Genomic DNA, 15,564 nt, shown 5'->3' on the forward strand with positions numbered 1-15,564 from the left:
TGAGCCTCTTTTCTCTCCTGTGGAGGAAGGGGAAGGTAATATTTGCCTTTACTCTACATTGTAAAAATGATAATTGTGAAAGTTAAAAAGTTACATTGTAAATTTAAATTGTCATTAGTTACATTACATTGCTACCATTAGGGAAATTCTACCACCACAAATAAGACTCCTTGTTCTTAAGTTTATTTTACTGCTTAGCCATTGATCCACTAGGCCAGTGCTTCACTCATCAAATTATAAGAACGTCTTCACTATGAAAAATCCTCCTCCAGCCTTCCTCAAGGTATTTACCTCTCTGATTGGACAGTGTTTGTTTTTGCCAATTAAAGCAGAGAATTGAGCTGAGATGCCAAACTTCTTAGGCATCATTTTTTCCACCCTTTCTCCTAGCCTCATTTTTTCCTGTCCTCATTCTAATTGCCAATGGTGATTGCCAAAAAGGACCCCAGGAAACAGTACAGTAAGACTTAGGAGCTGAAGGACAAAACAGAAAGGGATACTAATGTTCGTTTCCCAGATGCTATGGGTTTTTGCTGCAATTCCCTATCTAGGCAAGAACAAGAGGATTGTTTTACAGCTAAGTCCTGTCCATTAAGGAGGTGATTTTACATGATGACTGAAGTTCAGTAACTTTTTTTTTGGTATGGTGACACTTAAATCAGCATATCTAAGGCAATGTAACTAATTACTGACATCATTAGCTCAAGTGCCTTATCCTTCTAGATTTAATGTTAACTGATCCCTTGACTTTTTAAAGCCTTAGATTTTCTGCCCAAGACCATGTAGTTGACCAGGGAGTTAAGAAATGTCTGATGTGGAGTAATAATGCATTTAATGAGGCATTTTACCTCATTAAGAAACAGCCTCCTCATGTGCAGCAATCACAAGTTTTGGTAGGCCATTTTCTGAGTGCAGGCCCATTTAGGGAGAGATTCTTGGCCTGGGTTTCATGCCCCTATTTGAGAACCAAAAAATCCAGTGTCCTTGGAGAGCCTGCCAGGAGATTACATTCTAGAAAAGCTCTGTTTCTAACCCGACTACTCTGAGGTAGACTGTAAGCATCTAAGGAAAACTAGCTTCATAAATTTTTTTAACATTATCCAAGAATGTACTATTTTATGATATGAAGTTATCTTTCATAAAAAAAATCAATATTACAGGGTTGGGGGTATAGTTTAGTGGTAGAGCATTCATCTAGCTTGTATGAGGCCCTGGGTTCAGTCCCCAGCATCACACACCCACACACACACCCACACACACACACACATTAGTTTTGATTTTTTATTGTAATTATTTTTGAGACCCGAGAAGAAATGAAAGTCTTTTTTGAACCAACAGATTGACAGGGAAAAGTTGAAAAAATAAACTATTATCCACAGGAAAAAAAGTCATTGGGTTTCTAAAATATAATTAATCTACAAATAGAAGGAACCTGTAAAGTGTTATTCTTTTAAGTTAGGTCATTCGTGGTATTATTTGAGGTTTAAACATAATTTTTACCCAGCTTGTTTTTCTTTTAAGAGACAGGGTCTCAATATGTTGTCCATACTGGCACTGATTTCCCAGACTTGAGATCTTCCTGCTTTGGCCTGAGTAGCTGACCTATATGTGCATGCCACCATGCCTCAGTCATTTTCCCAGTTTTTTGTACTATTATATTCCTGAGAAGACAGTTATATTCAATTAGATAAACCCGTAATTCCCAGAAATAAGTCTTCTCAAATATTTCTTTGCCTCTCCCCCAGCCCCCTCATACACACACACACACACACACACACACATCACATCACATCACATACTGCATGTACAACAACTTTGGAACATGAAGATGTATCACAAAATGCAGTTTGGTCTGGATTACAAAGAAATATGTGAAAGCTACATGTTTCTTTCTCAGTAGATGATCACCTTTTTTCTTATGAAAAATGGAAGGGCAGTTTGGTGTAAGGAGACGCATTTGATGCAACCTTGCCTGAAGAAGGCATATATGAAAAGCTGGTTTGGTGGTTCCTGTTGTCTTCATGGTGGGCTATAGAGTTTCCTCTCTGCATGTTCCATCTTGCAGGAGATCCTTGAGATTCATAGAACATTTTTGGAAGGTGGCTGGAAGGCATAATTCTACACTAAAATCATTTGTTGACTTTTAAGTCTGTGCAGTTATGTGGGCCTCAAGTTGCTTACACATGGAGCTGAGACCCGCACTGACCTGTGTTGTTTTACAGCAGGGACTTGGAACCCATCCACAGCCGCCCACCACAACCCAGCTGGGTGTTCATCTGGGCTTTCTTCAAAGTCTTTTAAGAAAGAAAACTCCTTAGATATAGTAGAATCTATTGTAAGAGTAAAATCAGTACTTAGAGATGGAATTGTTACAAATTACTAAATTGGTTTTGAAGTCACAGAGAGTAACAGATACAGCTGGGCACAATGTGGCATCCCTATAATCTCAGCAGCTCAGGAGGCTGAGGCAGAAGGACTGCAAATTCAAGACCAACACAGGCAATTTAGACTCTGTCTCAGAATTTTTCTAAAAATGGCTGGGGATGAAGCTCAGTGATAGAGTGACTCTGGGTTCAATCCCAGTCCCTGGAGAGAGGGGGAAATAGTAGATACAGTATTAGAAAATGTAAAAGTGAGATTTTACAATTCTCCTTTGATTTATTTTAAATAGGTAACCTCATTTTTCTTTTTTATAGGAAACTAACCAAAGATGTTACAGAAAAGATGGCTCAAGTAGAAGTAAAATTATCTAACACAGCTTCACAAAGCAACAGCACAGCCAAAGAACTGGATTCCCTACAGGCAGAAGCCGAGAGCCTCGACAATACTGTGAAAGAACTTGCTGAACAACTGGAATTTATCAAAAACTCAGATATTAGGGGTGAGCACATTTTTGTGCAAATTCTCAATCCTAGATAATACATTTCACCATCTGCCTCACATTTTAAATAATACTGAGAAAAAACTGTTTTCTAATAGTTCCTAAACTTTTCTCATGGAACTTGTGGGCACAAATGGGGATACTAAAGTCTCTATTTTACAAAGATGGGACTTGGGGCACAGAAAGACTGAGACACAGCAAAAGCTCCGCAGGGTGAGTGGCAACAGTTGTTACATGGGTTCCACTTCCTAATTTTTCCAGTTAATGATTTAATCTTTTGGCCTTTCTTGGAAAGAAGCTTTTCTGAATAGCAAATACAATAAGTTGGTAATTCTGCAAATCCTTTCACATTTGAGAATATTGCTTGGTCCAGGAAGTCATTTTTCTGAATCCTTCATTTATTGGTATTACAGACCACATAGTACCTCCCCCAAAAGCAAAAGAATGTAGAAATAGTAATCACACTATTTATCCTATTTTATGCACAACTGTTTTTTTCTTGTTTAACTAGGTCCCTAAAGTTAAAACACATTATGCTGTTGGGCACATGATACTGGTCATTTGAGTGGACCTGAATAGTAAAAAAAGAAAAGGAAAAAGCATCTGAACATATAATCTACAGACTTCCCAGCACCAACAATTTAGAAAGAACTAGATGTTTGCCTATGAATAGAAACAACATATATATGTGATTAATTTCTCATCTCTCACCTTAATGTTTGGCATCCTTCAGAGCTCAACTAGGTGCTAATGGGACAGACTAGGTTCACTAGTCATGAGAGGAAAGCTCTACTTCTTCATAAAGATTTTTTTTTTTTCTGAATTCTAAAACTTTACAGTAAGTTTAGGGCATCAAATATGGATGTAGCTTGGCTAGGAAATCAGGTACAATGAGATTAATTGTGGGCAATTTCATTTCCTGCCCCAGGTGCCTTGGATAGTATTACCAAGTATTTCCAGACCTCTCTTGATGCAGAAGAGAGGGTGAATGCCTCCACCACAGATCCCAATAGCACTGTGGAACAGTCTGCTCTCACCCGGGACAAAGTAGAAGACCTGATGTTGGAGAGAGAATCCCAGTTCAGGGAAAAACAAGAAGAACAGGCTCGCCTTCTGGATGAACTGGCAGGCAAACTACAAAGTCTAGACCTTTCAGCTGCTGCTGAAATGGTAAGGTTTGGGGTTTGGCCTCACTTCTGCGGTATGCTAGGAGAAAACACTGTTAAGAGTGAAAACTCCCAGGCTTAGCTCTCCCAGCCAGTGTCGGGTATCCATGACCAAGTCAGATAAACAGAGTATGCGCTTTCCCAGCCTTCCCCCTCTTCCAGCTATTTCTCTGTGGCGCAACCAAACAATCATGACCACTTTCTCACACTGTTGTATTAACTGAATGACTTTTTATTGAAGCATGATCCTTTTTATGATGTGATTTCTGTCTTTTATAACCTTATTCTGATTTGAAGTGCAAAATGTATCTCAGTGGGGGAATTCAGAATCATTCTGTGAGAGACTTTCCAAAAGAATCAGAGCAAAAGAATTTTTTCCATAGGTGTTAGCTAAGATGATCCTTTGTTCCAGTAACTTTACCTGGTGAAGATTAAGCCTGAAACTGGCTTAGAAAGTAGATTAATTTCCTAGAAGCTTTTAAAAGTAATTTTGGAGCCAAATGAAATTGAGTAGTGAGTTTAATGAAAGGCAGAAGGCCAAAGGAGAGCCAAACTGAGTCTGTTTCTTCCTCCTGTTTCCTTTCAATTTTTTTATGGAAGGATACATGAGAAAATTTGGAGGGTATTTTTTATAGAATAAGACTATATTTGCATTCTCTGATCCTAGAAACAGAGGAACAGTAAGAGAGATGGTGTTTTTTGAGTTGAAAGAGTTGACTTCATTATCACTTTGTTTTAGCCATGGTCCCTCCTTCCCCCATACCTCTCACTTTCTCTGAAATCAGTGAAAACATGCTGTCTGTACTGTATTGTGACCAATTTTGTTGATGTCTGTAAGGTTTGATAATATCTTGTGAAGCTTTATAGCACCTAGAAGTAGGGAGTATGTAGAGATTTCACCGTTTATTAAATGAAAAAATTAAAGAAAAGCAAAGGCTTAGAACCATGTATAAACTGCACCTAACAGTAGATAAAGCTGTTACAGATGGATACGCCATTCTTTCAGTCTTTTTAGCATGCTAGTTTCTTACTGCAGTTCAGAGATTTTGTGATTACTGATTTTTTTGAATTAGAATTCATAAGGAAGCAATCTTGATTCTAATTCAAAAAACTAGTCATCATGAAATCCCTAAACTGCAGTAAGAAACTAGAATGCTAACAGACCTTTGATCTGTTAAGAGAGCATCTTGGGAGCGGTGGTGGGTGGGCACCCCACTACAAAAGCACACCTTCTCTGGCAGGCTTTTCCACCTTTCAGCTTCCTCGAGATTAGCCAGTTTTGCCAGCTCTCTTACTGTGTTTTTGTCTTTGTTCATTATCCTATGAGAACTCTTTGGGTTCTATACTGTCTTTTTCTTGTAAAAAGACATATTTTTATCCCTTTGTGTTTTCCTAGTACCTCCTGGTTCTTTATCTTTGTTGATATTCAGCTAGAACCATGCTGTTTTTCTCCTGCCTGCTCCTGTTTGTTGAAACAAAACAGACCTAATGTGCTGTCAGATTGTTTTTACAAAGCATCCCTGAGGTTTTGGCTTCTCCTCTTGATTAGGACTCATATTCTTCTATAGCACACAGATTAAACTTTCTGAAGTTGTTTTATGTATTGTAATCCAAAGATGTGAAAGACTGTTATTTTAGTTATTAATTTAAGATAGTCTTCAAACTTTCAGGCCAGAGAGCTGACTATATCTACTAAACTTCTTAAAAATGATACTATCCTCATTTGGGAGTATTCTGATAACTACTTTTCTATCACAGTAAATTTTTTATTTATAGTATTAGTATTTTCCACAAAAGGTCAGTTCTACACAGTTTCTCTTCCTGCTCAGCCTTTTTCATCATATGGTATACTTGTTATTTCCCAATCTGCATTTGCATATACTTGTTATTTCTCAATTTGCATTTGCATGCCATAACCACTCAGTGATTTTGGGAAGTTTTTGGCAGACAATAAAGGTGGTGTGGGAGGGTGGGTGGGTATTTGTAGTAGGGGATAATTTGGAAAAGCTATAGCTACCTTTGTTCAGACTGCTTTCTCCTTTCTTTTTGCATCTGTAATTTCTCCCACTCCCCTTGCTCAAATTCCACTGGCCAATAAACCCTTCCTCATCTATAACTACTATAATCCTCAGTAGTCTCTCCTTTGCTTACTTTCTTTCACACTTACTGCATCTGATCTGGAGTGCTTCTATCTTCCTCCCTAAATGTGAAAGTTAATAAAAGGCTATAGGCCTTTTTATGTTACCATATGCACCAGAGCAACTAACACAGAGATGGGCCCAAAGTTGTTTCACAATACTTTTTTTTTTCCTTAAACCAACTGGCTAGGAAGAAAAAAAAGCAACATTCTGTGGCTCCAACATGACAGAATCCAAATGGATAAAGCAGATAATGTTTATATCCTGGGTATGGCCCATATGATATTCTAATTCATTTGGGCAGGATTGAGGGATGTAAGTTTTATTTCATTATAGATTTGCTGACTCCTGAGCCCATTGTTTCTCTCTCCTGAACACTGTGTTTTTAAACACCCTTGCCAAGGACTACATGCTCTCTAGGGCCACCCAGGCCCTGCACAGCTGTTATATTGCAGTAGATTCACTCTCTGAACTCTTGTGCCTGATCTTTGGCTTCTTGCAGACATGTGGGACGCCTCCAGGGGCTGATTGTTCTGAGACTGAATGTGGTGGCCCCAACTGCAGAACTGATGAAGGACAGAAGAAGTGTGGGGGACCTGGCTGTGGTGGTCTGGTCACTGTTGCCCACAGTGCCTGGCAGAAAGCTATGGACTTTGACCGAGATGTCCTGAGTGCTCTGGCTGAAGTGGAACAACTCTCCAAAATGGTAATTCAGTGGATGGCCTCAGTATTGTTTTTTGTTGGTTTGCTTTGTTATACACTGGAGGAGTTGAAAGGTTGTGATCAACTCTAAATGCTAACTAAAATGAAATGGTAATTTCAGTGTCAAGTATGAAAGTTCATGTTTTTGTGTGGCCAAGGAAAGTGATAAAGAGGTATTATTTATTCATAGAGTTTAAGAATTTGCTTTCTCCTCAACAGAATAGCACATGCTTTGGGTGTAGGAAGCTCAAATCTTAGATAAGCAAGATTTTGAGAACTGTTAAACTGTAGCAGGTTAATGAATACATCCATCTATACTACAAAAATCCTATGCTAAATTATTTGGCATTTGTAAAAGTACTTATGTTGGTACTTGAGAAAAAAACTAGGGAACATTTTATAAACCAGATGTTTTGGAAGAGTTAAAAAAAGTTGGAAAAAAATTAAATGCTAGCCCTATCCACGTAAGAATACTGTATAAGAATTTGTGTACTAAATATTTTGGCTATTTAGGAATACAATACTTGGTTAAATGGGACAAATTTGTTTCCCAGAGACATGATTATAATACTAAAAACTAACATTCTGGTCTGCTTCAGAAAGGATGAAATTGTTTCATAAATAATTTATTCTTTATATTTAGGTATCTGAAGCAAAACTGAGGGCAGATGAGGCAAAACAGAATGCTCAGGATGTTCTGTTGAAAACAAATGCTACCAAAGAAAAAGTAGACAAGAGCAATGAGGATCTGAGAAATCTGATCAAGCAAATCAGAAACTTTTTGACTGGTAAGGATATTTTTCATTTTACTTATACTTTTTGGGGATCCATTTTTATGTTCGTTTGACAACCTAAAAACACATACAGCTTAAAAAATGAACAAGTGTCTGATATTATTGAGGCCTAATCATCTTTCACATTTGACATTTGAAACTCCCTGGCTTCCATAATACATTATTCTGATTTTCCTACTTCTTTGACTCTGAATACTCCTTCTCTGTTTCTCTTTCCCTTTCTATAATTTTCCAAATCTAGGAAGTTTATAAGGAATATCACAACACTTCATATCTGCATTTGCTTCCTTCTAACCTTATATTTTCATTGTAAGGGCAAGGGCTTTAGCTCAGTGGTGAAGTGCTTGCCTAGCATGCTTGAGGTCCTGGGTTTGATCCCCAGAACTACAGGGGGAAAGTTCCACTGCCTTCAATCCTAGCTTTAAATGCTTGCCTCTGTGGTATTCCAGAATCCAAACAACTCACTCTGCTAGGCCTTCACATAACATGCTCTGCCTATACTAGTAGTCTTCATCCAGAAATCTTCCAAATTTAGAAATCTTCCAGACCTGCTCAGTACTTCCCTTACTCTATCTACAGCCTACCTTTGTTGCTTTGTTTCTTTATCTAAGAAAGATTTAAAAAAAAAAAAAAAAAGGCACTTTTAGGAAATAGCATAGACTCTGTTCAACAATTTTCAAAATTGTACTTTAGGACACTGTTCGACTATTTTTATAAAGCAGCTCAAAAGTAACGCACAACCAGTGTCTTTGTGATTGAGCACCAACATCTTAAAACTGTAATTTTGATAATCACTGGAAAGCAACAAAGGCCAAAATGTCTGTTTCTAATGACCAATTCTAGAGCCTACAGCCTACTCCAGACTATGACAATTCTGGTAATACTGTCTGCAGCCCAAAAGTGACCCACATAGTTAACACCATGTAGGTCTGTGTAGGTCTCATCTCCTTACCCAGTTAGGTTATAAATTCTTAAACAGGAAGTGTGGGTATCTCTTGGTGAAATCACATCAAAGACAACTGATGTGGTTAAATGAGTTATGATTTTTAACCTCTTTGCTTTTCACAGAGGATAGTGCTGATTTGGACAGCATTGAAGCTGTTGCTAATGAAGTACTGAAAATGGAAATGCCTAGCACCCCACAGCAGTTACAGAACTTGACAGAAGACATCCGTGAACGAGTTGAAAGCCTTTCTCAAGTAGAGGTTATTCTACAGCAGAGTGCTGCTGACATTGCCAGAGCTGAAATGTTGTTGGAAGAAGCTAAGAGAGCCAGGTATCTGAGACACCATTGCATGTAGGGGACATATTGGTGTTGCTAGCTTGGATTACAAAAGGATTTCACTGACCAAGGAAATACCAAGGAATGACCTCTGTGAATCTCTCTGGGTCTTTTCAGCAAGACTATCTTTAAAAAAAAAAAAAAATGTTCTTTGCTAGGCTTGGTGGTGCCTACCTGTAATCACAGTGACTGTAGGCTAAGGGGAGGATCACAAGTCCCAGGCCAGCCTCAACAACTTAGCAAGCCTACTTTTTTTTTCATGTTAACAAAGAGTATGTTTCATTCTTTTATACAGCAAAAGTGCAACAGATGTTAAAATCACAGCAGATATGGTAAAGGAAGCTCTGGAGGAAGCAGAAAAGGCCCAAATTGCAGCAGAGAAGGCAATTAAACAAGCAGATGAAGATATCCAAGGAACCCAGAACCTGTTAACTTCAGTAAGATGTTATAGTCATAGTTGAATGTGGGGGAAAAATACCCATTTTATCATCCCCTTTTAAGTAGAAAAGTACATTTATCAATGAACAAGAATTCTTCCAACTCTGTAGTAAAAAGGATTCCTTTAATTTAAATAAATTGGAACTACTACTCCCTTAGCACAGATGCTAAAACTGAGTGGTGGAATTTTCAAGGAGGATAAAAAAGGACTGTAATGACACTGGACCATTAAGTCCCCTTCCTTTTTGCCTCCACAAAAAGCCCTCTGTCCAATAGTATGAAGTATAGTATTAAATTTCAAAATTCCATTTTAGGATACTGTCCCACTATTTTTTTTTTAAAGCAGCCCAAAAGTGACCCACAGAGTTAACACCAGTGATTATTCACAAAAACTGTGTTATAGTTTTGATAATCATTGGAAAGTAACAAAAATGAAAAATGTCTTTTTCCAATGCCCAATTCTAGAAGAACCTAATAGAAACCTTATAGCTGAATAATCTATTCTGTTCAGAATGCATGAAAAACTTAAATGTTTTTTCTTTTCTTTATAAGCAAAATACTAAGGGATTTCCAGATATTAAAGGCACTAAGAAAAGCATTTCAGATTTATTTAGTGCTATTCTAACAATCCTCTTGCCTCTTAACAGAAATAATTCAAACAATTCTATTTTTTTTTCCCATTTTTAGGAAAGTGGCTTTATGCTTGTGTTTTGTTGTTATTATTGTTGTTGTTTTAATGGGTGAAGAAAATTTGATGACTAATTGAATTCCTATACTTCGTAAGCACCCACACTTGGCACTATCAGTCTTCTCAGGCTAACCATCATCTGTTTAAAACCTGGGAGATGGTTTTTCAACATTGTTTTGCTACCACTAGTTGATGCAAAACTGTGTTCCTCTATTCTACTGCCTCAGTGAAATGAAACTTGCCAGTTGCTTAGCCATTGTTCCTTAAATTTTGAGACCATATAAGGTCTCTTCTCCAGTCTGCTTAGAAAAATATTTTTTAAAAATTGTTTCTTTTCCAGACTATGCTATAACCATTTAAATATTTTGATTTTTATTTCTGTCTCTAGGTTGTTCCAATTTCTTAATTCTGCTAATAATATTTTAATGAACTTTTATTTATTTTAATGACTTTTTAAAAATTAGTTTTTAAGAGCAAATTGGAAGATATTATAGTTGAAATATATGGTTTGATGATATGTTAAGAAGGTGGATATTTTTCAGGGACTCTGGGGGCAGGAAGTGTTTTAGATCAGTAACAATAAGAAACAAAGAGAACCTCTAACTAAACCATGCTAGCAAAAGCTTGTGTAAATCTATTCACTATTCTCTAAGAATTATTATTTCTCTCCAAGACTTTTTTTTCTAAATTAACAAGTAGGTGAACTTTATGAGACTGAGGATCATTTGGTTTGAAATATTTGTAAATTTTTGCATATTCCACACTCAAATTCATATTAAGACGGTATGGTTACTCAGTTATTTCTATGGGATTGACCTACCTTGAGCATCACCTTTAATACAAACTAAATGGTCAGTGAAATTTGGCTATTCTGTCATAGGCAAGAATAGCTGCCTACTTTGGCTAGCTTTTTGGAAACAATGTTCATTCATCCCACTTAACATTTTCCCAGACAAGATACTCTTTCCCTAAATAATTCTCCATATGTATAGTTTTCAGCTATACTTTCCTAGACCATATGCCTTCTCACAATCTTATAAAAACTTTGCAGAGTTGAACATTCATTAGCTGAAACCTCTACTGCTAGAGCATAACATTTTTTTTAAAAAAAAGTATGAAAATTATATTTCTCACTCACATTCATTTGGAAATTCATGTGGAAGTCCCTCATCTCACAGCTGCTTATTTGTGAACATTCTTTAGGCAGTTTATGAGTGTCCCTAAAATGCTTTCTTACCTACTTCAAGCTTCCTGGGGCTTGTTTTTAATGTCAAATAAGAAAAAGAATTTCCATCAATCTCAGCTTAGATCATTGGAAGTACTAAATGAATAATGTGAACAAATACATGAGATGTAATGAGGACTAAAGTATGGCTCTTCTTATAACTTTTATCAAAATTATATTTTTAATTACTTGACATAGAAAAAAATGACATAGCATCCTTCTAAATCTTCCACTAAACTTGTACTCATAGTATTCTTACCATTTCTTAAACTAATGATTGGCTGGGTTCTTGAAATTATACTTGTAGATTGAATCTGAAACAGCAGCTTCCGAGGAAACACTGTCCAATGCCTCCCAGCGCCTCAGTGAACTAGAAAAGAACGTGGTAGAACTTAAACGGAAGGCTGCCCATAACTCTGAGGAGGCAGAATACATTGAAAAAGTAGTATATACTGTAAAACAAAGTGCAGAAGATGTTAAGAAGGTAAGTAAATCTTTGAACTTCACAGCTAAGTTAATAAAATCTCAACAAATCTCTTCCTTGTCTAACTTAGGATTAATAAGCGACAGATAATAAGGGACATGGTTATTCACCAGAAACATTCCAAATGACCTATTTTGAAATAAGTTTTTAAAGATATAAATAGAAAAGTATAGAAGTAGATATTAGAAGGGTCCAATCAATATGACTTAGGACCTCAAATCCCAACTGGAATTAATTTAACCTAGGGGTAAGTCTTAAAATACGTATACTGAACTTGTATGTCTATATTTTAATCAGAAAGATCTTTATAGCATATAGTAATTTGAGAATACTTTAAAAGCCATTTGAGAATACTTTAAAAGCAGAATGGAAAAAGCCTAGATCTCAATATAGAGAATGGCTTGTAGGAAATCAAATCTCACCTCTTTCAGACTCATTTTGAATTAACTACCCCTTCTCATTAGAAGGTACTATATTTTGCAGAGAAAATTTTACACAAGCCAAACTTTGAGCTAGAAGCCAGATAATGCTTGAAGTATGCATTCAATTTCTAAATTTATGCCGATAAATGTTAATCTCCAAAGATACTTTTGAAACTTGGGGGGGGAGGTATTAAAACTGTAAAATGATTTTTCTAATTCCTTCCTACTCAGAATTTTTCCTAAGTTGCTGTAGTTTCGTTGTTTAATATTTTTTAGTTGTAGTTGAACACAATACCTTTATTTTATTTATTTTTTTTATGTGGTACTGAAGATCAAACCCAGCGTCTCGCATGTGTTAGGCAAGTGCTCTACCACTGAGCCACAACCCCAGCCCCACTTGCTATAGTTTCTAAGTACATAAATGTTAACTTCCCTATACCACTCAGTGAAGAGAATAAAACAATATATGAAGTTTATTGCAGCTATCATTGCTGCTGTAGTTTCCTACAGTTTGAAGGGCAAAAGTCTCCCAAGTAGTCTGCTTATAAGGCATTTTACATAAAAATGACATAACAATGAAGAACAAAATACCTTGTAATGAAATTTCCATGACTACTGTTTGAACAGTTTTCAGGAGAATCATTTGTAGCTACTTTTCTTAAACCAATGCAATTCTCTCCTTACCCACTTTTTTTATATTGCTATAATCTTACTCTTCTTTCCTAATTTTTTTGTTTGCCCTTTTCCTTGGATTTCCTGATGTCCAGTTTCAAACCCTGTATTAGTCAAAATGCAGATGGATCCTTCATCTCTTCAGAATGGACTTTCTTTGATGTCTAGTCTACTTTATGAAGCTCTCCATGTAGTTAAGCTACTTTTCTATGGAAAAATGTTCATCTGAGGGCTTAGATGCAATGCCAAAATTTTTCTGAAAAAAACAATTTTGAAATCATAACTTAATATGAAGCCTGCACAGTGTTCAGAATGTTAGCCTTGCGAATTAGTATCTTTATGGTCCAAGCTTGCTGCAATTAATTATACAATGACTCTTAGATATAACTACTGACATTATCACCTCTTTGTGTCTAAATGTGGAACTGCAGACTCTGGACGGTGAACTTGATGAAAAGTATAAGAAAGTAGAAAATTTAATTGCGAAAAAATCTGAAGAGTCGGCTGATGCCAGAAGGAAAGCTGAAATGCTACAAAATGAAGCAAAAACACTTCTGGCTCAAGCAAACAGCAAACTGCAACTACTCAAAGGTGGGTCTTTTTTCACTTGGGCTCACTTTTTCTTTAAAGGGTGAAAGTCTATTAGCTTTATCTTAGGTAAGCAAATAGAGCCTTATAAACACAGATTGGACCAGGTTTTCAGATCATCATAGACTTAATGTTTTCTTTTATTTTCCACAGATTTAGAAAGAAAATATGAGGACAATCAAAAATACTTAGAAGATAAAGCTCAAGAATTAGTGAGACTGGAAGGAGAGGTCCGTTCACTCCTTAAGGATATAAGCCAGAAAGTTGCTGTTTATAGCACCTGCTTGTAACAAAGAAGAAAAGGCTATAAGATGGCTGAGGTGACCAAAGTTAAATATAAAACAGTTACATTTAAAAAACTGATATAATGTTCAAAATAAAACTCATTACCTATTTAATGTTTTAATCACCAAATTTTGTATGAAGTTAAATAAAGTATGGTGCTTTTATATAAACGGTATAATTCTTACATACATTATTACATTTGCTGATTTAGTGTTCATAAATCCTTTTTAACAAAGAATTTTTTTCAATGTAAAGATGAATTTATAAAAGCTTACTGCCTCCATGAAGACCCGAATTTGTTATGTCTTTAAATAAGCTTTATTACCCATCTTGTCTTGTCACCATCTTCCAAAAATCTACCCCTTAAAAAATCACTTCCAGGTTGGATTCCCTGGTAGAAATTGAGGAGGGATAGCGCCTAAGAAGCCTTCACTGTTTCAGTGACTGCTTAGTTGCTCCAATCTCCAACTCTTGCAAGTATACTTTGCTCTAGGAATGTGTACAAAAGCAATTTCTGTAATTGTGGTTTATAAGTTTTACCACTTAGAATCAGGCCACAGTTTATGGATACTGCTTTTTGCCTTCAGAGCAATGTTACTATTAATCATAAAGTTAAGTCACTACAGTATAATTGCCAAGGCAGTGTCAATTATGTAGCTAAATTAACTAGATTACAGCCCAGCTACTATCTTCTTACACCAAGACTATGCTGTAGACCATTTAATCATCCATATATCCAACACAGCTGCATTTGACATCAGGCCTAGGTAAGTTATGTTAACAGCTGGAATTTAGACAACAAGGCAATGTCCCTCTAGTCTAAGGCAATTATTTGTCACTTTTTTTGAATCCTAATAACAAAGTGGTAGTATCTTACCATTAGAGCAACTATTATTTTTTCTTAAATAGCAAAAACCATCTCTGTTCCCCATGCCTTTTTAGTTAAAATTTAAAAAGCTTTCACTTTATAATAATTTTAAACTTAAGCTCACTCTTCACAGGCCCTCATAATACTGAAAACTAAGTAGCTAACAGTAAGTGAACATTTAAACATTTATTCCTAGGACTTTATTTCCCACCTCATACTGAATGGAACCCTTATGATGGGTTTATTATATTTCATTCAATTCCTTAACTACAAATTTTCCCTGAAATTTAAATAAACTAGCACCAAAATATTGAGATTTTTTTTTTTTAAGATGAAGGTCACTTGCAATAATAGCAAGGTAAACTACCACACCAACTCTTCTACTACTAACAACTGCAAACTCTGAACAAGATATATTTAACAAAAACTGTAAAGGCACTGGAGAGCAACCAAAACAGATGGGAAGTTAGGTGAGTTGACACTAAAGCAGGAAACAAAAACTGACTGAATGTCCCGTTTTAAAAAGCTGTCACTTGAGGAAAGCAAAAAGCAAGTTTCTTTGTTAAGAGAATCAGAAGAAAATTTGGGGCAACCCCAACAGCTGGAATATGAAGGGGAAAGTCTCAAGGAAAGTAAAGACCCCCTTGGCCCAATTCCTAACTAATTTTTAAACTATATATATATATATTCAGGCAGCTCAAATAAAGCTAAAATAATAGAAATTTTAGCAGTTCCCCTACCCAACAAAAGTATGGAGTTTAAGTCAACTGCCCAATTAATTTTTTTCAATATTTTTCAGAGTTATGTAAGAGAAGCCAGTCTTTATAGTACATCAGTCATGACTATGATATAATCCCTAAGATCACTAAACACAATAAAAGAAAATGTGAACCATATAATGTAATTAAAGACTAATAAACTTTTCCTTTTA

General features: G+C 36.1%; 1 protein-coding gene across 1 annotated transcript in view; it reads left to right on the forward strand.

The window, feature by feature from the left end:
• Positions 1 to 13,935, forward strand: part of Lamb1 (laminin subunit beta 1) — a 68,209-nt gene extending 54,274 nt beyond the window's left edge. Inside the window, exons 26-34 of the mRNA XM_046422540.2 lie at positions 2,697 to 2,881; positions 3,810 to 4,051; positions 6,688 to 6,891; positions 7,531 to 7,675; positions 8,750 to 8,957; positions 9,259 to 9,400; positions 11,622 to 11,798; positions 13,324 to 13,483; positions 13,634 to 13,935. Coding sequence (XP_046278496.1) covers positions 2,697 to 2,881; positions 3,810 to 4,051; positions 6,688 to 6,891; positions 7,531 to 7,675; positions 8,750 to 8,957; positions 9,259 to 9,400; positions 11,622 to 11,798; positions 13,324 to 13,483; positions 13,634 to 13,770 — 1,600 coding nt within the window. The 3' untranslated portion in view covers positions 13,771 to 13,935. The remainder of the gene's footprint in view (positions 1 to 2,696; positions 2,882 to 3,809; positions 4,052 to 6,687; positions 6,892 to 7,530; positions 7,676 to 8,749; positions 8,958 to 9,258; positions 9,401 to 11,621; positions 11,799 to 13,323; positions 13,484 to 13,633) is intronic.
• Positions 13,936 to 15,564: the final 1,629 nt, after the last annotated feature.

Source organism: Marmota monax, unplaced genomic scaffold, assembly GCF_021218885.2.
Source record: "Marmota monax isolate L192 unplaced genomic scaffold, Marmota_monax_Labrador192_F-V1.1 WCK01_AAM20220418_F8-fsc00027, whole genome shotgun sequence".
NCBI lineage: Eukaryota > Metazoa > Chordata > Mammalia > Rodentia > Sciuridae > Marmota > Marmota monax.